The 23723-nt window shown below is 47.6% G+C and overlaps 8 protein-coding genes across 8 annotated transcripts; 5 read left to right on the forward strand and 3 right to left on the reverse strand.

Annotated features, from left to right (window-relative positions):
• Positions 1-110: 110 nt before the first annotated feature.
• Positions 111-1444, reverse strand: GGS25DRAFT_263950 (uncharacterized protein). The gene is made up of 2 exons (XM_049257320.1): positions 1087-1444; positions 111-1022 (listed from the first exon to the last, which is right to left on the reverse strand). The coding sequence occupies exons 1-2, from the start codon at positions 1141-1143 to the stop codon at positions 219-221; spliced, it is 861 nt and encodes a 286-aa protein (XP_049116326.1). The 5' UTR covers positions 1144-1444; the 3' UTR covers positions 111-218.
• A 518-nt stretch (positions 1445-1962) lies between these two features.
• GGS25DRAFT_263981 (uncharacterized protein) lies at positions 1963-2918 on the forward strand. Its single transcript, XM_049257321.1, has 2 exons — positions 1963-2788; positions 2849-2918. The coding sequence occupies exon 1, from the start codon at positions 2074-2076 to the stop codon at positions 2452-2454; it is 381 nt and encodes a 126-aa protein (XP_049116327.1). The 5' UTR covers positions 1963-2073; the 3' UTR covers positions 2455-2788; positions 2849-2918.
• A 1742-nt stretch (positions 2919-4660) lies between these two features.
• Positions 4661-10104, forward strand: GGS25DRAFT_489181 (TIP120-domain-containing protein). The gene is made up of 4 exons (XM_049260883.1): positions 4661-5312; positions 5368-8668; positions 8721-9059; positions 9123-10104. Exons 2-4 carry the CDS (start codon positions 5408-5410, stop codon positions 9603-9605), a joined length of 4083 nt encoding a protein of 1360 aa, XP_049116328.1. The 5' UTR covers positions 4661-5312; positions 5368-5407; the 3' UTR covers positions 9606-10104.
• A 295-nt stretch (positions 10105-10399) lies between these two features.
• GGS25DRAFT_264044 (uncharacterized protein) lies at positions 10400-11706 on the forward strand. The gene is made up of 3 exons (XM_049257322.1): positions 10400-10428; positions 10505-10896; positions 11103-11706. Exons 2-3 carry the CDS (start codon positions 10733-10735, stop codon positions 11623-11625), a joined length of 687 nt encoding a protein of 228 aa, XP_049116329.1. The 5' UTR covers positions 10400-10428; positions 10505-10732; the 3' UTR covers positions 11626-11706.
• Positions 11707-13456: 1750 nt separating this feature from the next.
• Positions 13457-15505, reverse strand: GGS25DRAFT_264096 (P-loop containing nucleoside triphosphate hydrolase protein). Its single transcript, XM_049257323.1, has 3 exons — positions 14192-15505; positions 14064-14138; positions 13457-13953 (listed from the first exon to the last, which is right to left on the reverse strand). Exons 1-3 carry the CDS (start codon positions 14942-14944, stop codon positions 13855-13857), a joined length of 927 nt encoding a protein of 308 aa, XP_049116330.1. The 5' UTR covers positions 14945-15505; the 3' UTR covers positions 13457-13854.
• Positions 15506-16952: 1447 nt separating this feature from the next.
• GGS25DRAFT_264261 (glycine cleavage system H protein-like protein) lies at positions 16953-18288 on the forward strand. The gene is made up of 2 exons (XM_049257324.1): positions 16953-17414; positions 17562-18288. Exons 1-2 carry the CDS (start codon positions 17288-17290, stop codon positions 17960-17962), a joined length of 528 nt encoding a protein of 175 aa, XP_049116331.1. The 5' UTR covers positions 16953-17287; the 3' UTR covers positions 17963-18288.
• GGS25DRAFT_264270 (porphobilinogen deaminase) lies at positions 18189-19666 on the reverse strand. The gene has a single exon (XM_049257325.1). It carries the CDS (start codon positions 19539-19541, stop codon positions 18465-18467), a length of 1077 nt encoding a protein of 358 aa, XP_049116332.1. The 5' UTR covers positions 19542-19666; the 3' UTR covers positions 18189-18464.
• Positions 19667-22022: 2356 nt separating this feature from the next.
• On the forward strand, positions 22023-22565 carry GGS25DRAFT_521360 (uncharacterized protein; the record flags this gene model as incomplete). The annotated part of the gene is made up of 2 exons (XM_049264046.1): positions 22023-22281; positions 22348-22565. 2 exons carry the CDS (start codon positions 22023-22025, stop codon positions 22563-22565), a joined length of 477 nt encoding a protein of 158 aa, XP_049116333.1.
• Positions 22566-23723: the final 1158 nt, after the last annotated feature.

Here is a 23723-nt window from a genome sequence, read left to right on the forward strand (position 1 = left end):
GAAGATAAGAAACCAACTATGCCACTGGGTCACACCTAAAAATCATGGTCAATTTATCTGAGTGGTTGACGTGGTATAGAATCTAAAGCATGATTGAATTCTAGGATTCCAGCGTCGGATTCAGCTTCTTATCGTACTGTAAAGGCATGGAAGACGACGTGAGTGACAAGATGCCAGGCTCTAGCTCTACTAGATGAACTATCTAGAGATATACACATTCAAGCGTCAGCCATGACTTTAGGCAGCAGCTCCCGCATAATACGTCCGTTAGTTTCATAGTCCTCCCCAACGTCGCCGTCCAGCCAATAGTTCGTCTCAGGCAGCATCCCCCGAGACCAGCGAATAAACAGGTCCCCCAGCATATCCGCCTTGATGCGCGACCACCTAACGACATTTCCCCTGGCGTCACGGAACACCAAGCCAAGCTCATCAGTTTCAAACGCATACTGGTCAAGCACCAGAAGCCACTTCCCTGACGCTGCGTTCTCCTGGATCCAGAACTCATAGTCCTCTTGCTCCGGCTCACTGTTGTGCATGGTCGCCATTTCGCGGACGTAGTCCAGGTCGACCGGCACGGGCTGGGCGCCTAACGATGCGAGCTCGGGGAGGACGTCGTACACCTGCTTCCAGCTATCCTCATCTTCATCCTCACCGTCGTCAAAAGCAAACAACGCCGCGTCGTCGAGCACCAACCACCACTCATCGTCGGCACTAATCGAAAAGCCCTCGCCCGTGTCCTCATCCAACCAATCCCGCAGCTTGGCGTCATCTGCGTTGTTGTCGCGGTAGCACGTCCGCAGCAGGATGAAGTCGCTGATCATGTTCCCGTCGCTGTACCGCTGCGCGATGCGCCGCAGCTTCTGCGGGCGCCAGGGCGCGAGGATGTCGCGCACGAAGTCTGAGGATACGGGGACATTGGTGTCGAGGGGCGATGGAGCATTGGATGGGTCTTGGAGGAATGCTGAGATTAGCTGTTTTCGCTGGTCGTTTGGGGAGAGGGGGGAGGTGTGGTCCCATTTGGTCTGGCAGGGGGAGGGGAAGTGAGTTAGCTAGGTACATCAGTCAAGGAGGGAGGGAACCACAAACCACAAGATATCTCTCCACGGGAAGCGAGCCCCAGGGTGGTGAGGGTGGTTCTTCCATTGTTGTTTGTTATATCTTGATGGAACTATGATGCGAGGAGGAGAAAACGCTGTGAGTTCCAACTTGCCATCGTGTGAGACTGGTGCGAGATATGAGCGCAAACCCCGCTTCCTCCGCCAAGAGAGGAGGCAGACGGAAGCGGATGGTCTTTCACGGCGTAGGATCGCATGTTCCGTGCCTTATTAGTAACCAAGAAGGATACAAGTTGAGATGATAGCTGAACTGTGATTGGCTGCGTCTGTAGAGTGGATCTGGTGTCGTTGGATTGAGTCGGATCTATGTCATGTGATTTAATGGGTGGTTGCAAATAGGGGCTCCACGTGATACTCTGACGGGTAGTGCGTTTACTTGTACACCTTCACACTTAGCATAACACGTCAGGTGTAATAGCGTGTAGTTGTTCCGGGCCATGGCTATGATACCTGGAATGATGTATAATGCTTTGTGACCAGTGCCTGATGCTGGCACGAGATCAGAGAGATTGATATTTGTCAACAAGTATCACTACGATGTGAACGTAGAGTACTTGATAGCTTACACGTAAGAATATTGAACGGGGTCTACCTGCACGTTGTACCAGGTTTTACCTAGTACTTACCTAACTATTCCATGAATACTAGGTATCTGGCACCTTGTGTGACTGTTTGCGGGCCCACGATGAGATAGATACACAGCGGGCAATCAATATTCTTATAGAATGTGGTGTATTCAGTTCTGAATAGTGGCCTAGCGGTGTATACCTATTTTGTTCTAGTCATTATGCACGGCACTTTAGTCTTCTTAAAGGTGCTCCTTTCCCCCACCTTATTCAGCTCCTCCAGTAACCCTGGTTGTCATCTGTGCCGTATGCCTCACTATTTCCATATCTAACTTCCGCTTCAACTCTCCTCCTCCTCATCCTCCTCCTCTTGCCGTTCCATCTAAGCATCCATGATCTTCTGGCATTCCTCGAGCTTTTTTGTAATCGTGTCACCCAGCTTGATGATCTCGTCACAGTCATCCTTGATTGTCTCCCAGTCTTCGTCTTTCGGCTCACCGCTGTTCAGACCCTTCACGTATTCCGAGTCGCGAATCGTTTCCCACTTGGTCGTGTACTCCGACATTTCGCTATCGCGCTCGTTCATCAGGTCTTTTACTCGCTGCTGTGTCTCGGGGTTCGTTAGCGCTTGGAGATTGTCGATGGTCTTCTGGACGAGGTCGCGCAGGTCTTCTGAGTTTTGGCGGATGTCGTCGATTTTCTCCTCCGGAGTCTTGTCGGAGGCGCCCATTTTGGATGTTGTAGAGTCTTTTGAGAAGAGAAGTAAAGTATAGGCGGTTAGGCGAAGTGTAGTCGATGCGTTATAATGAAGATAGTTCAGTGTTTATTGGTAGAGAGTTGATTTCAGGAAAGGGGTGTTGAAGGAAGTCAAAGATGGGCGAGAGGCACCTCTTTATATAATGGAGATATTTCCATTACGGCTGATGTGGTGGGCGTCATGACTGTTTACTATCTCATGTCTGGCAGGTTCTCCCACGGTCAGTTGGAAGCGTGTACTGCTTCTTATAACGAGTTCGCGTATCCTGCTACAAAAGCGAACTACGTATTATGACCTGTACTACACAAGTCAGATCTTGGGTATGTCTAGGCATATACATTATACGCTAGGTGAGTCGGGAGTAACTCGGGCCCAACGATCATGAGGAATAAATATTAACCACATGATAGAAGCTCCGTGTAATGCGTAAGTATTCGAATATGTTGTTAATTTTACATCAAAGGGTTGGGAAATTAACTCTGGCAATACCTAGTTTTATCAATTTTTATGGATCTAGTTTGAAGTACCTAGGAGTTCAGGACTCATAGTCCTTCTGAGTCGACTTTCAAGCAGGCAGGTGGCCCTGGATCTAGGAACTGGTACATGAGCCTCCTTACATCATACAAGAAAGCGTACCTACACATCAAAAGGGAAGGTAAAATACGTCGCTGTTAGAATCTCTTCATAATGCCACCAAGAGTGATGATTTGGGCGTATACTGTAAGTATTTAAGGACGTCATAAAATTATCATAGAGAGCATGGTATTCAGGTACGTTGAAAGAGCTGATATTAATGCAGTGTCTGTTTGATTCTAGTTACGAAATACGCATCTCCCTTGAAGAGCGAGATCCTGCCCCCCAGAGTGCATCCATAAACCCCAACAGATACCAATATCTCAATTTCCCGATCCACCACACCAAAATCCGAGACAACTTATCAGCCCATCAAATTCAGGATCTCGGAAAGCTTATCTGAAAGCTTCGTGGCACTTTCTTCGGCTTTTTTGACGTCGTCCTTAATTGCTTCGTATTCACTCATCGTTACTGTTCCGTTCATCATATCTTTATAACACTTGGACTCCATAATAGTCTTCTGATACTTCTCTAGCTCTACGAGTAGGGTCATTGCTTCGGCTATTTTCGGTATGATGGCGGGTTTCTTGTCTGCCGCTACGGTTCGAAACTTTTTACTCGCTTCATCGCTTTTTTTGGTAAGTTCCGTGGCCACATCAAAGAGGGTCTTGACGTCCTCGGGGCCCGCCATTTTCAATAAAATAAAAATAAAAAGAATATCTGAAGGCGATGCGTTTAGGGTTATATTTAGGAAGTTGTGTTGTGAGAGAAATTGCGGTTACGTTGGATGTTTGCAGTAGAGGAAGTGTAAAGTTGAGTGGATAGAGAATGGATTGATAAAGGGGTTTATATATTGTAATTTTTGTTCTCTGCCCCTTTTGACGAGTTCCATGACTCCTATTATGACCACACATTACACTTAAGATGATTCGAGTTTGTGAGGTTTTATAAGAAGGAATCGAGTCCTTAAACATGGCAAAGGGGTCACTACTAGATATACCACCAAGCTTTGGCGTTCATTATTTCACACCCACTCAACAGGATGTGTCATAAAAAACCGTACATAGGAATACAGGTATACATGCTAGTTTATAAAGAGGAAGGGTATGTCGAGGACAACTAATCCGAGGCTGAGACAGCTTGATACTCAAGACTCCTACCTAGGAGTTCGTCACTAAGACGTGAACGACCAGAAAAATGTAGCAGTCTTGACAAGTGCCAACTATATCTATGTCATTCTGTTTCACACAACTATATAACCACCACCTAACCTTAGGCGCCTACTTGGTACCTACGTACCTGGACACACACCATTGACAGTACATGCGTATGGCAAGTACTACATGTGCTCTTGGATCTGATTCTTGTCATGCCTACCTAGGTAATCTTGCCAATACGAAGCCAATAGGACTTAATCTAAAAATTCCAAGTTCTCAGGGAGTTGGAGTTGATGTTGAAATACGTTGCCCCTATCTGAGAGATTTGCCCTAGAAAAGGCTGAGCAAGTGCAACCAGAAGCTGATCACGTAATATGCTGTTCTCTTCTCAAGTAATTAACTTGAAGCTGGCAAAACTTCGGAGTAACCCACATACTGTAACTAACGGCCGTGTATTTAAAGGTTCCACCAGTGCTGTCAACATTTGAGCTTGAAGTTAGCCCCACGTTAAAGCTGCAAATAACTACTAGGTACTGGGATGTATCCACATATGTGGATTCGCACTGGGTAGCCGGTAGCTCGACATCTACCTAGGTACCTAGTAGATACTTGGGTACATATAACCGATAGGCAGGTAGACCCCACCATCCCCACCATACCTCACTCAACTTTCAATGCTCATTCCTCGATTCCAACATCCAAGTCCATCTTCTCCAAGCATTGCCAATCACATACATAACAATACCTTTGACACTGAGCCGCTATCTACTTACTTAATGAGTATTGTCTTTAGTGGAAACCTTTTCATTTTATGAGCATCATTGATGCTTCTAGAGCTGGAATCTTTCGTTTGATTCCATTTGTTTTTTATGCATTTCTACTCTCTTCCATCTCTTTCAATCATCTCACCTATTCTACCTTAAACCTCGGTACCTTCTTGTTGCTTTCCAGGTGCCTAGCTAGGTAGGCAACTGAGCATCTGGGGTTTTCGACAACATCTTATGTACTTGAATGGTATTTAATTGCCACAATCGTCGCGCCAACCTGGAATTCAACTCTTCACAAGCTCGATCATCGTGCCGCTACGTATAGCGAGATTTTCCCTGGCAGGTAATTTGTGGCAGCCTAACGTCAAGCCATAAAGGTACCTTCATTTTATAAAATTCCTACATGTTGAAATCTCTAACATTTAAGTTCAGTTTACTACCAACACGCCCTATACGCGACCTGTATATCATCATGGCGACTCCCACCGTGATCAACCCGACTCCCCAAACGATTAACTCGCTTCTATCCAAACTATCTGACCCAGACCCTGATTTTCGGTTCATGTCCTTGAATGATCTTCATCAGATCCTAATTCGATCCAAATCCGACTTCTTGTCCCACGATTACAACACCTCATCTCGCATAACTGACAATCTTGTTAAGAGCCTTGATGATCAAAATGGCGAGGTGCAAAATTTAGCCATCAAATGTATTGGCCCATTGGTGGCTAGAATTCCCTTATCTGTGCTTTCTCCAATGCTAGAGAAGCTCAGTGTAATCGAGATAAAGCATGCGGTCGATAGTTCGCTACCTTCTCTTGCCCTGCGTACCGCTATCACTAGCCTTCCGAGACCTGTACCCGGTGTTACCCCCTCGCGAGAGGTGGTTGAAACCTATGGTGTGATCAGTCGCGTTCTCATTCCCAGAATTCTCGGATACTCCACCACGTCCAAGCCCTCCCAGAAGCCAACTGCTGGATCTTATGGCATACTGGATAAGAATCAGGGTCCTACCGCCGAGTCAGTTGACGTGCTTATCGAGGTGGTTAGATGCTACGGGCCTATGTTACAGCCGCTAGAGGTCGAAAAACTCCAAGAGGTGGTTGTTCAGGTGTTAGAGCAGAGCTCCATGCCGTCCAACGTTAAGAAACGGGCTGTTGTTGCACTTGCCATTCTTGCGCCATATCTCCCGGATGATGTTCTTGGTAACCTCGTCAACAGGATTCAGAAAGCCTTGGAACGACCTAAGCTCAATCCAGTTATACGCCGCCTTTATATATCTATGATGGGATCACTTTCTCGTTCGATTCCATACAAATTCGGTGTATATTTGCCTAAACTTATTCGTTTTGTCTTATCCCCTTTAAGTCAAGAGGAATTACAGAGCCAGCTCGATGCTATCGGCGAAGGGAATGATGAACTCCACCCCGAGTTTAACGAAGTAAGAGAATCAGCATTGGTTGCGCTTGAATCATTCCTGGATTCATGTGGCCTTCAAATGCGAGAATATACAGAGCAGGTAATTGAAGTATGTCTCCGTTATTTGAAATTCGACCCTAACTCAGCAATCGACGACGACGAAAATATGGATGAGGATGGAAATGTCGACTCAGATGATGATGAGGACGATGAGGACGACGAGTATGAAGACGACGCGGGTTTTGATGACGATGATGACGCGAGTTGGAAGGTCCGCAGATTAGCTGCAAAGGCTTTACACACGTTAATTTCTACGCGAAGTACGGACCTCCTAGAGACGGGGACATTATACGGCGAGATCGCATCCCCGCTAGTCAAGCGGTTTGATGAAAGAGAAGAGAGTGTTCGACTGGAGATCATCAGCGCCGTGGCTCTTCTGATCCGTAAGACTGGAGAGGGTGTAATCCACTCTATTTCGGGTGATGAGGAGTCCCTGCATTCTCTCGGAGTTAATAGAAAGCGCCGAAGACAGAGCAGTGGTGGTTTTGTAGTCACCAGCAAGGCTCCTTACTTAGGAGCAACTGGACTGACTTCGCCTACTCGCGAGGCTGTTCCGCCAACGGGACCGCGCGCTGACCTCTCCAAAATAACACCGCAGATAGTTAAGGCAGCGACTAAGTTGCTGAAAGGCAAGCAAATCGCCACAAAGCAAGCAATCGTCAACCTGCTAGACGACTTGATCTCGGTACAAAACGGTGGCCTGGCTGACTACTTTGATCAAGTCATGCAGCCAATTATCGACGTCACCAAGGGCATGGCAGGTGGCGCGAGTTCGACATCTATATCTTTATCAGGTGCTGCCTCCGCCACCTCCACCACTCTACGCGTGGCCGTTCTGCACTTCACGAGTGACATAGCCAAGACTCACTCCTCAAGTCTTTTCCAGCCTTACCTCCAAAAGATTGTTGCCAGCGTAGTTTCTGCTGTACATGACAGATTCTACAAGATCTCAAGCGAGGCTATCCGCACGGCCGAGGAACTAGTCAAGGCCATAACTCCGCCTCGAGCAAGGCTTACAATTCAGAAATACAAACCGGAGTTATATAAATTATACGAGATCATATTTGATCGTGCTTCTGCAATTGACACCGACACCGAAGTGCGACAGCAGGCTATTCAGGCTCTTGGAACCTTGCTTTCAAGGACATCGTCTGCTGATGGAATCGGACTGCTTCCTACCGATAAGCGTCAAGCTGGCTTGGATCTACTTTTGGATCGACTACGGAACGAAACAACTCGCCTCCATGCCGTCCGAGCGATCGACAACGTTGCAGCACATTCTTTAATATCTGGCAGTCTTGATCCAAAGTGGATCCAAAATGTCTCAACGGAGCTCTGCGGCCAGCTTCGAAAAGCAAACCGTGCTCTTCGTGGTGCTAGTATCCAAGCACTGCAGCAGCTGATCCTAAGCCCAGCGGCTAAGGGAAGTATCAAGGCAGCGACAGCCGGCGATATTGTGATGGCTATACTACCCGTGATTAGTACTAACGATAGTTATCTCTTGGGTCCAGCCTTACTTATCGTTGCGCAGCTGCAACTGGAGCACTCGCAACTAGTTTCTACTTCCGCTTTCATCGATCCCCTATGTGAATTACTCAAGAAAAATGTTACCGGCTTGGCGCTAGAGTCTCTCGTCACTCTTGTCACAGCCGTTGGACAGACTGGCATGGGGAAGCCTTTGATGGAGGGTGTCTTACGAGTTGGCGTGGCAGGCGATCCGACCGTAATTGGTAAAGTTGCTGGCGCCTTGTTTGTCGCAAGTGGCGACCAAGTCGGCGTCAAGGTGGAGAGCTTCATTGACGAGCTTTCTAAATCCAGCAAGTTAGCACCGCCTGATACTGCTCGACAAAGCCTCGCATTAGCAATCTTGGGAGAGATCGGTTTACGACTTGGACCCAAGTCTCGTCTACAACCCAACATCTTCTTGGAGCAATTCCACGATGAGCCGGATAAAGTCTCGGTGTCTGCCGCAGTGGCTCTGGGGCGTGCAGGTGCAGGAAACGTGTCCGTGTTTCTACCAGTCATTCTAAACGCAATCAAGACACAAGGAAGTCAGCAATATCTGCTTCTCCAGTCCATCCGCGAGATACTCCATCAGGCAATCGCATCCTCCATTGATATCAGTTCGTATGAAAGCGAAATCTGGCAATTGCTATTTTCGGCGTCTAGTCTCGACGACAACAAGGCAATTTGTGCAGAATGCATAGGGCGCCTGGCTATCATGGAGCCGAAGACTTATATGTCGAAGCTTGAAGTGAGTTTTGAACCACCACCGAAACTAAGAAGGCATATGCTAATTTAAACAGGAACTCCTAAGGGACCCATCGCCGGTATTTAGAGCGGTAGCTGTACAGGCACTTCGATACACACTGCCAGATAGCGACGAATCGTTTGATTTGATGCTTAAGACAGTATTGTATGACATGCTGTTGACAGTGTTAAGCGACAAAGATATGGAGATCCGCCGCCTAGGCATGACAGCACTGAATTCCGCGGCCCATAACAAGCCCGACCTAATTCTACCGCATCTCGGCGAGTTAGTGCCTTACGTCATGGCAGAGTCTGTGATCAAGCCAGAGCTTATCCGCGAAGTTCAGATGGGTCCATTCAAGCACTTCGTCGATGACGGACTGGAAGTTCGCAAGGTATGTAGCCATGATTTGCATGATTCGATTAGACCTATAATAATTGCTAACCAATTTTGATAGAGCGCATACGAGACTCTGTACGCTCTGATGGAGACGGCTTTTTCTCGTGTCAGTTCGCTCGAGTTTTATGACCGCGTTATTGCGGGTCTTAACGATGAAAATGATATCCGATCTCTTTGCAACCTTATGCTCAGTAAGCTGATCGTGATTGACCGCGAAGAGACGACGCGACGCCTGGACCGTGTGGCTGAATGTTATCGCAAGACGTTGTCTACAAAGCTCAGGGATGGTGCGGTGAAGCAAGAGGTTGAAAAGCAAGAAGAAGCTATCAAGAGCGTCCTTCGCGTTACCCTTCTGCTGGTAGAGAAAACTAAGACGATTCTCCCGAGAACGAATACAGAACCGAGTGGGGCGCAGGGGCAAAGCCAGGTGCAGCCGTCGGTGCAAAATCCGATTTGGCAGCAATACTGGGAATGGGTTAATAAGGATTTTGAGCGGCAACTCAAGGCGGTGCGCGATGAGAATAGGGAGATGAGCATGTAAGGGGAAAGGCGGAGGGAAAAAAGAAGGAAGCGACAAGAGTGGTGTGCTACAATGACGATGAATAGAGGACTACCTGAGTAGTAATTCGTTATGACTAGATGAGTTACGGATGAATTGACTACAAGACCAACCTACACTACTGCAATACGCATGCTGTCACTGTTGATTTCAGGGGTTCGTATGGTATTGTACAACTTCAATGCTCTGCTAGGGGTGTAAAGAGCTATGACCATGTTCAGTGGACGAAGCTAAAATAATGACGTATAGGAAATGGATATTAGGTGCATTTAACTGGGTCTAGGACCCACACAAGCTCGGGAGAGGTAGGAATCGTGAACAATACATGACATCGAAGAATTGGAATGGCAGGGACGATGCGCCGTAACGAGTTCTTTTTTTTTTTTTCTTTTTTTTTGTGAGAGCGCAAGGGTGATGGATTTGGTTATTTTGAGTTTGTGCGGCTGCCATTTAGTCAAGAGGGTTGAGATAGATAGAGGTAGGTAGGTACTACTAGTAGTACTTGGTAAGTTAAAAGTCACGGTGTAACATCTTCATTTATTAGCTATCTTCCAGCTGCTTGCTACATTGGAAAGCTCAACCTCGATTTTCTTCACCGGGCCTACATCCCTGGGCATGCTCGAAATTATTGATTTGTCTCGTTGATTTGTCTCGGCAGGGATATGATATAGGCTATCCGATGATCGGGCAGTTAGTTGAAAAAGTGTGTAACGCATAGTTACCTACATAGCTAGCTAGCTACATACCAGAGAAGGAAGAAAAGAAAAAAAAAGAAAGAAAGAAAAGGACACGACTTACATAAGAAGTTACATACCAAACCTTACTCAGTTTTCACTAACCGAGGTGTTTCTTTCTTTCTTACTTTCCTTTTCTTTCTACAGGTATCTTCTTCCTGCACATGTTGCACATCTCTTACTCGCGCTTACGGCTGTACAACACATACCTACCAACCTTCTCATCTGTATCGGACAGCTTGATCATCTCGCTAGTACCGGAGTAACATATCTAAGTACTGAGTCGTGGAAACATAGCTAGCTAGGGGACTTAAGCCGAATAGAGAAGAGAAGAGAATAGACAGAAACAGAGATAGAGAGAACGAAACAAGGAAAATGTCGACTTTTCGTATCGCAACCTCTACCGTCCGCTCCGTTGCGAGACGAGCGGCCCCCGCAAATCGATATTCTGCGGTGCGGTCGGCTGTCCGGAGAGGCTATGCGTCGGGGAGCAGCAACCCCGGCAGCTTTGGGGCGGAGAAGACGAGTGAAATGCCTTGGTGAGTGTTCCTTCTCGCCATTTCACCGGGATACAACACCTAAGACATACCTGGCTGGGCATTCAATTGCGCAGCTACAGCTATATGATAGCAATTGAAGGCAATGGCTTTGTTGTTACCTACCCAGCTCTCCCTTTGTCCCAAGCCACCTAAGCCACCTAGTACATAGAAATACCCAGAGCTAGCTAACACAGTCGACAAAACAGGCTCATAGGCTCCGTCGGCTTCACCGTCCCAGCCCTAGCATGGCTGATCTACACCAATCCGAGCAAGGGCTCGAGCTCTAAAAGTGCGCATAAGAAGCATGATGCGCAAGCACACGAAGAGCACAACGACGACACCGACGAAGCCCCCGCATCCTCCGAGGAGGCGAACGTTCCTCTCCCCGATACCTCATCCCCTGCCGCCTCCTCCTCTACAGAAGAAGAAGCCGCGTCCTCTTCCTCCTCAGACTCCCCACCCCCCTCCTCCACAACCCCCACCAGCCAGCTCCCCGGCACCACAGACGCCAACAAAGCGCCCACCTCGCCACCGGGGCAGCAGGTTAACCCGGCGCCCGTAGACACGGGGGATATATCGGAAGGCGGTGATGAGACGGTGGAGGGGAAGCGGAGGGCGAAGGATGAGTACAAGGAGATGATTCGGAAGAAGGACACGAGGGTAGCGACGAGCGCGAGTGATTTGCCTAGTAAGAAGACTGCGGGAGAGGGCGGGAGGGAGGATTCTTAAGGGGAGAGGGTATGGAGAGGGGGGGGATTTATGGGGGGAGAAGGGAGGATGGGTAGAGGGTGAGATGAGATGAGATGGATGTGAGGGAGTTTAAAGGAGTGGGGGGAAATGAGAGGACCGAGGGCATGAGGAAGTCACAAGGAAGTACCTAGTGTGCTGTGGTTACCTAATATTGTACTTGTATCTTTCTTTCTCGTTTTCTGGGGCGCAACACTGCTTAGGGCTCTGGGGATCGGTTGCCTTATTACCTATGGGTAACACTGTAACGGTATATATAGATCTATCTAGGCAAAAGACAACCAACGGACGGTCCAGGGCATTAGGAAACTCTCTCTCTCCCCTCATCTTTCTAGGATAGGATGGGATGGGATGGCACGTGGGGTCGGATATAGGAGTTCTTCGGTTTACCTACCTACCTAGTACTTGGGTGCTTACACTATTTGCATTAGAAAGGGGGCGGGGCTCTAAATAGGGGTTTTGGGGGTGGTGGTAGATTTAGTTATTTAGGATGTTGATTAGGTATAATGGAGAGGAGAGGGTGAGAGAGATACTAGGTATTGTGATTATGCTGAGTTTGAGTTATATATGTGGTGTTGTGTTATGATAGGTATGTATGTTGTTGTGTTATGATAGGTAGGTATGTATGTTGTTGGTTTTCTCGGAATTGTAACAAAACAAATATACAGTAAAAACGTCATGCTCCCGGGGATTAGGTATATGCCGTACTTAGTACTGATATCACATCAGCCAGGGCAGACAGAGAGAGAGAGGAGGAGTAGGTTAGGTTAGGTTAGTTTGCGCAAACTCCCTTTTCATAACTCACTCAACTCACTCAACTCACTCACTCACTCACTCACTCGCTCAATCTTGGGTTCTCTTGTGCTGCCGACTACTGATCTTGGTAACTAACTACCTAGTACACCGGCGTGTCTATCTATCTATCTATCTATCTATTTATCTATCTACCTGCCCAGTAACTACCTACCTACCTACCTACCTACCTAGCAGCAGATTCAATAGATGCAGTAGATACAGTAGATATACCTAGTGTGGTGTGACATAACTAGTTATATAGGTATAGTAAAGCATACCTACCTACCTACCTACCTACCTACCTAGACGGGCAGATCGACACATACTTATACATACGCACATCGGCCAGGCCAGGCCAGGTACAGTAAGTACCTAAGTATGTATGTACAATACCTAGTAGGTTAGGCAGATGGATGGAAGCACTCAAGGTAAGAAGAAGCAAAAACGGACACCACAAGCACAAGCAAGAAGACGAAAATGAAGAAGAAGAAGAACAGATCGAAAATTGTTCCCAGAAGCGGCAAAACACACTAGTGATTATACACTCTCTGCACTTTTACATATCTTCCTTTCTCTTTTCTTTTCTTTTCTTTTCTTACTTTCTTTACTTTCTAACCTAACTCACATTCGTCCTGTCTATCCGTCTTTCTTCACAACCCACTCACCCACCCACCCATTCGTACTAGGTAGGCGAGGAAAGATAGAAGGAAAATGTGTACCTATCGATCGAGCAGGGAAGCAAAAAAAAGAATTACAACATTACAATCCTGTAGCGTTCTTTCTCCCATCTCCGTTGTGCCTTGTGCCTTTCGTCCGCTACCCCTACCTCCTACCTATCCGCTTCCCTATTTTTTTCTCTCTGAATCCATTGCCAATAGCTACTGGTGACCCATCGTGTGTGTGTGCATGCTTGGCATTTATCCTCCTCTCCTCCTGCCATTCCCTCGTCGAAAATCTGCCGTTGTTTACTCCTTAATGCAAAATTATTTGCAGCCGATATGCAGATTGGAACACGTCTAGCGACGTATGGTACAAAGGAAATGTATGTAATTTGGTTTTCTTGATGAGTTGTACTGTGGAATTGTCATGTCAACTCTTCGGAGGCATGTCGTCAAAAAGTGTAAAGTAGTTGTGTATTCCCATTTGGTTCTATCAGATAGTGTGAGGGTGATGTGATTGATTGATTGTCTGAGGGTTATTTAGATGAGACACCGAATTAATTGTTTGAGATCCGATGGATACTTGGGATTCACGTTGTCATAACGGCCATTCAATATCATAAAACACGTGAAAGTACGTGAACAAGACTTGTAAAGGTAAGGCAACAGGCAACACATCATTGCTCCATGGCCAAAGTATGTCGAGGCGGTCTAGACGTAACCTACCAAAGACCTCTATCGTGGGAACCGGTCCAAACTAAACAGACTGGTAGAGTAAGAGGGGCTCGCCAACGTTTTCGATCTCGGGTATTGTGCATTTGAGATCAAAGGCCTTGGATAAAACAATCTTAAAGATCTATTCAAACAAAAAAAACAAAAGTGGTTAGCATCTTGTTACTCCAAAACACTAGTAGGTGGGTAGGCAAAGCCTCAAAATGGTTACAATGTTTGAATAGATGCACTAACCTTCTGGACGTTGATGCTGTGGCTCGTGCTGCTGAAAATAAGAGCAGCTCGCATCGCCTTGGCAAACCTCTTTGCCTAGTACAACTGTTAGCTGCATGAATGGATGTAACTGTCAACCTTAACCTTACCTGATTCGAGATCTCCTCTTGGTCCTCTCGAGGAAAGTTGACGAAGTGATCATATTTCGTACCGACCAAAATCGGAATGGCCGTCTTGTTGAACCCTCGTCCTTGACGATACCATTCCTTGATACTGTTCAGTGTGCTCTTTCGCGTCAAGTCGAACATGAACAGAATAGCAACTGCATCATTGCAGACCAGAGGTAGCATGTTCACGAATTCTCTTTGACCACCCAAATCCCATATACTGAAGGTGATCTCGGTATTTCGGATGCTAATCGTCTTCTCCATGAAGTTGACGCCCAGTGTCTGAATGTAATCCTCGTCCCAGCTGCCTTCAACATATTTCACCATCAAGGAAGTCTTGCCAATCTGTGCATCGCCGACCATGCCGACCTTGATCACAACATGGTTGCGGGTATTGCGATCCGCACCGTTGGTATCCCGTGGTGCGGTATCGCTGTATTGTCTTTCGCCGGTGTTGGACATGGATGATGCTGGTCTGGGTATGGACTGAGGGGGAGGTTCGTATGGATGGGTTTCGTATGGAGGAGTGTTCGGGTCGACGTCATCTGAGTGTGCGTTGTTGGCTAGGCCACGGTCGAGGGACTGCGATTGTCGATGATGTGGCTCGTGAAGAATGCCTGGATCACCTGATAGCTGCGGAGACCCTTCGATGCCACCGAGGGTATCGTCGGGGATCTCGTGGGGCGCAGGTGCAGCAGCCGCAGGTGCGGGTATGTCGAGGGGTTCTTGATCCATTATATCTAAGGCGTCGTGGAACTGGGCTCCAGACCCCGCCGAGAACGTCGAAGAATCCAGATTGAAGACTTTTTTTTCAATGAAGAAGATGACGAAGAAGTCGAGGTATTGACTATGAATCTAATCAAGTGGGGGTGTGATTAATGGAGAGGTAAGGAATGCGAAAAACGAAGTTAAAAGTGAAAAGATTGAGAAGGTCTCAGATCAGCCCCGTGTCTGGCTTCATCGGGATTTGTCTTGGAATGGGCGACGAAGGACGACGAAAGGATAGAAGGGATCAATCCGACGGGGTATGATGATATCTGGACCAGTCGACTACCTATCTATGGTCACGGGTTAGTCCTGATGGCTACCAAGTAAACGAAGTAGGTACCAAGGTTAAGTAAGGTAAGTGTCGATTTAATACGCTATGCAAGATGGAAATCGATTACCAGCCTCTAAAGGTTAAGGCTGTCGATCCCAGGATGCAGCTGGTAGGCTGGTAAGGCGTTTAAAAAAAAAACCAAAGGGAAAGGAGAGGACGGAGACGGGGGGAATGAGAGACGGGATAAACGGGGGGGTGGAAACGGGGGACGAGGCCAGATGTGCCGAGTGGTGATAATGTGATATGAATAATGAACAATCCTTCAATGGCTTCAATGCTCTTCACTTGGGAAATGCAGGGTTTATTTAGTAGCTAGCATTTGTGCATACATACCTGTACCTTTTTGTACTTGGAGCGGTTCAGTCCAGATGTCCGTGGTAGCGTAGAAGGATTTGAAATGGAGATTTGGATGGATGAAGCGTGATGATGAATGGGTCATGGAGAGCTTGTAAAGCTTCAATGCTCTTCAATGTTAGCAGGCACTGCACTGGGCTTGCTAAGGCTTGCTGGACAGCCTGAACTTGCTGGACAGGGCTGGCAAAGTATCAATATGTGGGTAACATTATGTCAGGTTGGCTACCGATGCGGGATCCCGGGAGATGTGACGGGGTCGCCAGTGGGACCATGTTCAAGGTACGAATGAGGTACATACAATTTGGTTGAGCTTAGGCCTGGTGTTCTTGCCGGAGCATGTATTGTAGAAGTTGTTTGGTGGGGTGAGGGTTGTAATAGTGGGTGGGTTAGGTACCGTATTACAGAATTCCAGGGCTATGTAACTAATATGTATACAACGGCGGGGAGCACTTGTACATTGAAGAATCCAATATTACATATGTAAATTCAAGCTCTTCTTCTCTAGATGTCTCTGTTTCAATAATTCTATTTATTCATACATGATTGATTTCATATGCTTGTAAAATCTAGGGCGCCTAAGTGGGTTGTATGTATGCACATCCGTATAGCGACCTATTTACCTGGCGCCAACGATAATCAACGAATAGGATACTAGAACACCAGGATGGATGGGATGTTCGCTCAACACATCCTACGCGCGACGCGAAACCTCACCTCGCAAAAAATGGGAAACACGAAACCGTGGTAGTAACGATAGTAACAATACATAATAGTCAAGTAGCCTATTATGTGCAACACCTTGGAAGACAAGATCATCGATCCCGATTAGTCTGTTCCTCGATGTTGTCCACAAGATATCTCTAAGTAGTAGAATTATTGAATGGGGAGATGGACATTGGATGATTTTATTGTCAGCAGACAAGCAGAAAGCAACCTAGGCAGTTGTTGTTGACGTTTTCTGTTGTTATTGGTGCCAGATGGAGTGTTTTCAATTTTCATATTTGTAAGATAGGTGCCTAATACATACCTACATAATGCTATGTACATATGAATGTGTTGTTGCTGTTGTTGACGAGGGGCACCTAACTTAGACAGGTTCGAAAGGTAACGCATGAATTACTGAGAGGACCAATCAATCGTGAAACATATTCAGCCAATCAATTCAATTCACCGATATGCTCATAATGAATGTCTCTTATCAATTGAGGTTTAAAATGTCAAGCCGAGTTTCATCATGACGCGGGGCTCTTGTCATTACCAGGTATCTCTAATTGGCTAATCGGTTATCAAATGATGTACTACTACTAGTAGCTAGCTGGCGTAGCTCACACTGTCAAGAACTGTGTAGCACAATGCCATCCTACATACAAATTGTACAGTGTGAACTCTTATATCGGATAACTCTTCGGCGTCCCTTGTTCGATAATCGTACCAGCCTTACCTAACAATTTTCAAAGTACCTATCTAGTGGTGGTATCATCGATACGATACATTGATACGGATATCAGTTACACAAAGCTTCAAAGAAAAAAAAAGGAAGGAGAAGAAGCTTTTACCGCAACCGCAACAAACTCTCTCTTCCACATTCTCAAGCTTCACTACACACTCCAATAACCAAATCAAATATGGCATCAATTGCGCGATGCCTTCGGGCAGCTAGACCATCCACTCTCTCGAGACTAGCACAAACACCATACATAACATCAAACTGGCAACCGGCCTCGTTGCGAGCATTCTCTGTCTCGCCGATAAGTAAGTAGTAACTCTCCGATGTCGCCAATCTTTAACCCCAAAACCACTCAACATCATCACATCTACCCTTCACAATTCCAAGTATACACAAGCACGCCCCCACGCTCGAAACAAATCCAAATACTGACCGTCGACTCAACACCACAGGAGACATCCGCAAATACACCAAAGACCACGAATGGATCGACCTGAACGCCGACAAGACCGCCGGCGTGATCGGGATCTCGGAGTACGCCGCCGAGGAGCTCGGCGACGTCGTGTACGTTGAGCTCCCCGCGGAAGGCAAACAGGTGAGCGCGGGCGACGCCATCGGCGCCGTCGAGTCCGTCAAGAGCGCCGCCGACATCAACGCCCCCATCGCCTGCACCGTCACCGCCATCAACCTCGCACTCGAGGAGAAGCCCGGCACCATCAACCAGGTCCCCGAGGACGACTCCCACGGCGGCGGCTGGATCGCCAAGGTCCAGGTCGACGAGCAGGGCGTCAAGGACTTCGAGGCGCTGATGGATCCCGAGGAGTATAAGGCGTTTACTGGGGTCGAGCATTAAGGTGGAGGTGGAGGTGAAGAGGGGGGAGGTTCTGTGCGATCGCAGTCCGTTTGAAAGGGTTTGGAAAGTTCCGTCAGAAGGATGGAGAAGAGGGTATGGTTTAAGAGGAACAAGGGCAGGCAGGTGTTCACCGGAAACGGGACATGTCATATTTTCAACAACTGAACGAGAAGCAGAGAGAACGGGCTCAACCTTGTATCATTAACTCGTTTGGGGTATTATGAGACCATAGGTGGCCCTCATCATCCATGGTGCGATATCATATCTGCACAGATTTCTACCTACATAAAAAAAAGAAGATGGTTGCATAGATGGGGATTGCCCATCATCATGATTTCTATAAAGCATATCCGTCCCAGTCATCAGTCATCTAACGTTTTCTATTTTTTATAAACCCAAGTCTCTAGAAAGTACATGCTCCCGAATATGCTACTAGGTATGTTTTCTTTTTGGTATAGATTTCATAGCTGTTGGAGGAAAGTAAAAAAAAAAAGAAAAGTCTCTACGCCGGCACCCACGGCTGCGCGCTATCCCGACTCGCCTCGCGGTCCGCATTTATCACGTCGAGGATCTTCTGCGCGCCGCTATCCGTCAGCTGCTGCGCGACCACCTTCCCGAACGCCTCCGCCTCCTCCCGCGTCTTGACCACCGCCGCGTTGTCCGCGTCCACCGCCTCCGTGCCCTCGACATTGACCACCGTCGCCGCCAGCCTCAGCTTCCCGTCGTCGCCGACCCAGCTCGTCTCCACGCCGATCGGGATGCTGCACCCGCCCTCCAGCGTGCGCATCAGGCTGCGCTCCGCCTCGCACGCGAGCATCGCGTCGTGGTCCTGAAGCGGCGCCAGCAGCTTCAGCGTGCGCTCGTCATCGCCACGCGCCTCGATGCCCAGACCCCCCTGGCCAACGGCGTGCAGCATGCCGCCGCCCTCGGTGCCGCTCTCGAGGTACTGCGATATGCGCGCGCTGAACCCCATGCGCAGCAGACCCGCCGCGGCGAGGATCAGCACGGAGTACTCGCCGTCCTCGGCATCGAGCTTGCGCAGCCGCGTGTCGATGTTGCCCCGCACGTCCTCGAAGCGCAGGTGCGGGTATCGCCGCCGGATCTGCGCCATCCGCCGCACGCTGCTGGTCCCGACGACGGCGCCGGCCGGCAGGTCAGAGAGCTTCTTGTACCTGTCACCGAGCGACTGCTTGACGACGACCACGTCCCGCGGATCCTCGCGCGGCGTCACGCACGCGAGCACGAGCCCGTCGGGGAGCACCGTCGGCATGTCTTTCAGCGAGTGCACGATCATGTCCAGCTCGCCGACGCGCAGCTCGGCCTCGAGCTCGTTCGTCCAGAGGCCCTTGCCCCCGAACTTGTACAGGGCGGTGATCTTGTCTATGTCGGCGGAGGAGTGCATGCCCCGGATCTCGAAGTCGACGGCTGGGTGGAGTTGGCGGAGAGCTGTGACGACGTAGTCGGCTTGCTTGAGGGCGAGGGCGGACTTGCGCGTGCCGACGCGGATGAGGGGTTTGGTGGAGGTGGAGGTGGAGGAGGAGGAGGGGGTTATCACGGGGTGGGTTGCTGGGGTTGACATTTTGGGAGAGTGTTGGTTGTTAGTGATGGAATTGATATTAGGTTGAGAGTTTTGTATAGATGGCGATATGTAAGTACGTAGGTTAGGTATGTATGTCTCAATATCTATGCGCCGTTGAGGATGGCGGTTGTGGGGGATTTTGAGCGCTTAGATTTAACGATTTTTTTTCAAGCCTTCAATTGGAAAACTGTGTAACTTTAGAGCCTCGTTATTCTGGTATGTACATGTAGTAGAATCGAGATGGCAAAGTTCAATGGATGAACTTGTGAAGCGCATACATAGAACTCGGGCGGCTTAAGATAATGTTCAATGCAATTGGAACACCGGAATCTTCGGCGGGGTACTGGATAGATAGGTATTGTATTGTACATTACTGAGCGACCACTGCGGGGCACTACGCTGCAGAAGTCGGAGGAATTATCGATAAAGGGTTTAACTACTAGTTACTAGTAGTACATATTTAGGCCCCGATCGGAATCCTTCTTAAACTGCCTCTTAGAAAGTGGAGAGGTACATTCGAATGCATAAAGAATATATGGGTCCAGAATGTATCTTTTCATCCCCTGCGATTCTCTTCCAGAATTGAACCTTTGGAGCCAGAATTCAACCTCTGAGGTTACCGACCGCAATATTCAAATTCAAATAATCCAAATAAATTCAAATAAATTCAAATAAAATTCAATTTAATAGCCACCTTTATAAACAAATATTCATTAGAACGCTATAAAATTGACTAATAATTAAGCTTTTCTTTAAGAATTTTATCTATTTAAATGGACTTTATCTATTTAAAAGAAGTGTTTATTCTCAAAAAACAATGCATATTTGACCCACTTTGTAAGGTCGAGTTTAACGTAAGACCCTACCTTTCAACCGCCTCTTAAAAAAGGCCTTATTTTTGAGAAAAATGGAGACGCTTTACTTGATGTAGTTTAGTTTTTGACCCAATTTAAAAGATACCTGCCAAGAGGCTCTTAAAATCGTTACAGGGATCTTACAGAATTTGTGCAAATAGCTTCCTAGCTGTTTTAAGTAAGGTGTTGTTTTTATGTTGTGGCTGATGACTTTTATGACCAAAAACCCACTTTATAGTAGGGATATTTAAGTAAGAGGCAGTTTAAGAAAGATTCCGATCGGGGCCTTACCTAGTAAAGACAGGCAGGGAGGCAGGGAAGCAGGGACATTATCTGCACGTGCGAGCGGCTGCTGCCGTGTGTCAGTGCCATCTCATGTGTTACAGAGGTTAGGTAAATGCATGTAACTTAACTCTATGCACATAACCAGCGTAGTCAAGTAAAGTGTATTAACCTCTTCACATTTTACTTTTTAAAGGCGTTGGCTTTGTTGGCTTTGTTCGTGTCTCATTTCCAACTTACCTTGATACTATGTATTCGCAGGTTGCCAGCATACATGGAATATCGTCAAGTCAAAATAGTTAATCTCAGCTCAGCCTAGGATTGAGGACTACAGGGTTCACAATCTTTGTTTTATACTACTACCAACTACACCCTGGGTATCTAAAATCTCCGTTTCGAATGTCTCCTAATTCCCGCGAGACATCTTCAACCCTCCGAGATGAGACTATCCTTACATAGTAGGCTGGGCGGGTAGTGGAATATGGGTGGTAAACAATATTCACAAACATCCATATCCATGGACGGATCGATCCTATCTTCCCGATTCGAAATGATTGCTAAACTATGACCTATTGTCCTAGCGTGTAATCTTTAGTATCGTCGGGCTGGCCTCCGGATTATTCCTTGATTCAAGTCAAGGATAATTCTAGAACTATGACTTCTCTGTGGTGCAGATCTCGCTACATTAGCTGCATCTCATCTTTGACTATGCAGAACAACGCATATGCATCAAGATCCTGTACAATACTAGATACGTAACCAGTACCTAGTATTATTACCTAGGTTCGCAACAGTTAACTCGCCGAGGCCACGATCTCGCCCTTCGGGTGTTACGCCTCAACCTCATCAGGGGAAGCACGGGTGCTACTGAATTCGTCACCCATCCTATACGGGAACCTTTTCCCAAACCAGAACCCCACGATGTTGCACTTCGTCGTGTGTCTGCGTGATGCCGCACAAACATGCTAGAACGGATTATGGAGTCCATCTTGGATATATCCAGCCAAATATCTAATGCAAGCTCCCACGTCTTCGATGCTTCGCCTTTCACTTCCATATGAGGTATCCAGCCATATCACGAACATGTTCCACCAAGACGTGTCCAAGTATCCTAGACGTGTAGGTCATTCTGCTTTTGTTGCCTGTAACGATCGTTTCCGTCAGCACTATACGTTCCATTACCATCTCCAGTTGGCTTATACTCCCTCTGTGCGAAGACCTATAAAAGGTCATAAGATCGTGGCGTGCTTATAGATTTGCCGAGAACCAAGCAAACAACCTTCCTCCATTTAATCAAGATATCATTACACATATAGAAGAACCTAAAGGACATCACTTTTTGAATATGAGACTATACGCTCTTTTCAGTTCTATCCTCCTAGCCAGCTCGGCTCTGGCGAAGACGGGACTCTACCCACGGGCTGACCCCACGGGTTCTTCGGTGGCGCCCCCTCTTCCACCCACCGGTGAACCCCCTTCTCCTGGGGGGTCATCGTCAACAGGCACCGCCCCCGCTCCAGTAGTAAGCAGTTCTCCGGGCGGTGGTCCGAAGTGCGGCAAAGGCTATACCTACTGCGGGTACATGCTCACCTCTAGCGGCCATAGTACGTATATCCTACCACTTACCTCTACGTCCCTAGAAGGAAATCTCATTACTAACCGCTCTCTAGACTTCGCCCCCAACGACGTTAGCAAGGCTTACTGCAGCGGTCTCCAGGAGCTCTGCGTCAATGGCAAGCCCAAAACCGACGTGTCCCAGGCTGTCTTCGTCTGCATGAACGAGCAGCCGTCAAGTGTCGAACTCCTGTGCGCGTGCAGCGGAAAGTGTCGCAACGATGCTGAGAGCAATTACATCGCGCATTGCGATAAGCCTTGCATCAATAACTGAGTCCTGGTACGGGGATGCATACCTAGTCAAGGTGGGGAGGGAAGGTGGCCGGAAAATGAGGGTGAGGTTCTCGTACACTCACTTTATATCCTTGGGATTAGGATAGGGATAGGGATAGGGAGGTTGTGGTGTATTTTAGGTTAACGTGAGCTGAGTTCCGTAGTAGTAGCAGTAGTAGTATGCGACACCACTCGTTATTATGTGTTTTGATTGGCCATTTTTTCTCTGATTGGTTTGCAACTCTTCCATTAAATGGGATGTTTCGAAGTTCCTAGATATTCTTCAGAAGAAAGTGCTGATAAAGGGGCCACCCAGTAATCAATATGAGCTTTGCCGAGATGGAGGCCTAGAATAGGCATGTTTATGCGTGAGACCAGCGGATTTGATATTGTAACCATCACCCAACCAACTAATCGGGGCAGTATGAAGGCCCATTAGATTGAAATGATGGGCGTGGTATACTTAGGTAGAAGCAGCACGCGCGAAAGATTAGCTCGTGAAGTGTGACGATGAACTGGCTGCACTTGTTGAGTCATATCTAAACTAGATAGTGATATAGGGGCAGCTACACCGTAGCTCATTTGCTATGTATTCTCCATCTTTGGGAAACTTCCCTTTGCACGAAGAGCTAGTAAGTCACCTAGGCAGCTCGCCAGAACTTGCCATGCTCAGTACCGGGCTCTCCGGGGAAAGAGCTTGGAGAACATCATTGGAAGGACATTGGCTGCGTTACGGTGTTGGCGGGTTGCGAGCTACGCTAAGGTCAAAGAGCCTTTGTTGATGGTAAAAGTAGCGGCATGATAGATGATCATATAATTCCCATAGTCGGGAATAAGATACCTAAAATTGAAATATCATTCTGGCGCATCTGGTTGGATACATAAACGGCGATGGTCCGAGGACGTTGTTGAGAATAGGATATATTGAGGCTCTGGTATACGATCCAGGGGTTCAGGGGTAGCGGGGTGAAGGCCGTACATACGACCTATCACCGATTAACACTATGGAAATCTGCATATGGGTGCGATTAGTTTCGCCGATTCCGTAGCCCGATTCATATGATGTCTAACCATTTGATTGAATTTACCTGAGGGAATTGTCTCGTTTGCTCCGGGGAAACATGTTTGCTCGGCGACGGCGGTAGTAACAATAACCCAA

This window comes from Hypoxylon fragiforme (genome assembly GCF_022984875.1).
Source record: "Hypoxylon fragiforme strain CBS 206.31 chromosome Unknown GGS25scaffold_5, whole genome shotgun sequence".
Taxonomy (NCBI): Eukaryota; Fungi; Ascomycota; class Sordariomycetes; order Xylariales; family Hypoxylaceae; genus Hypoxylon; species Hypoxylon fragiforme.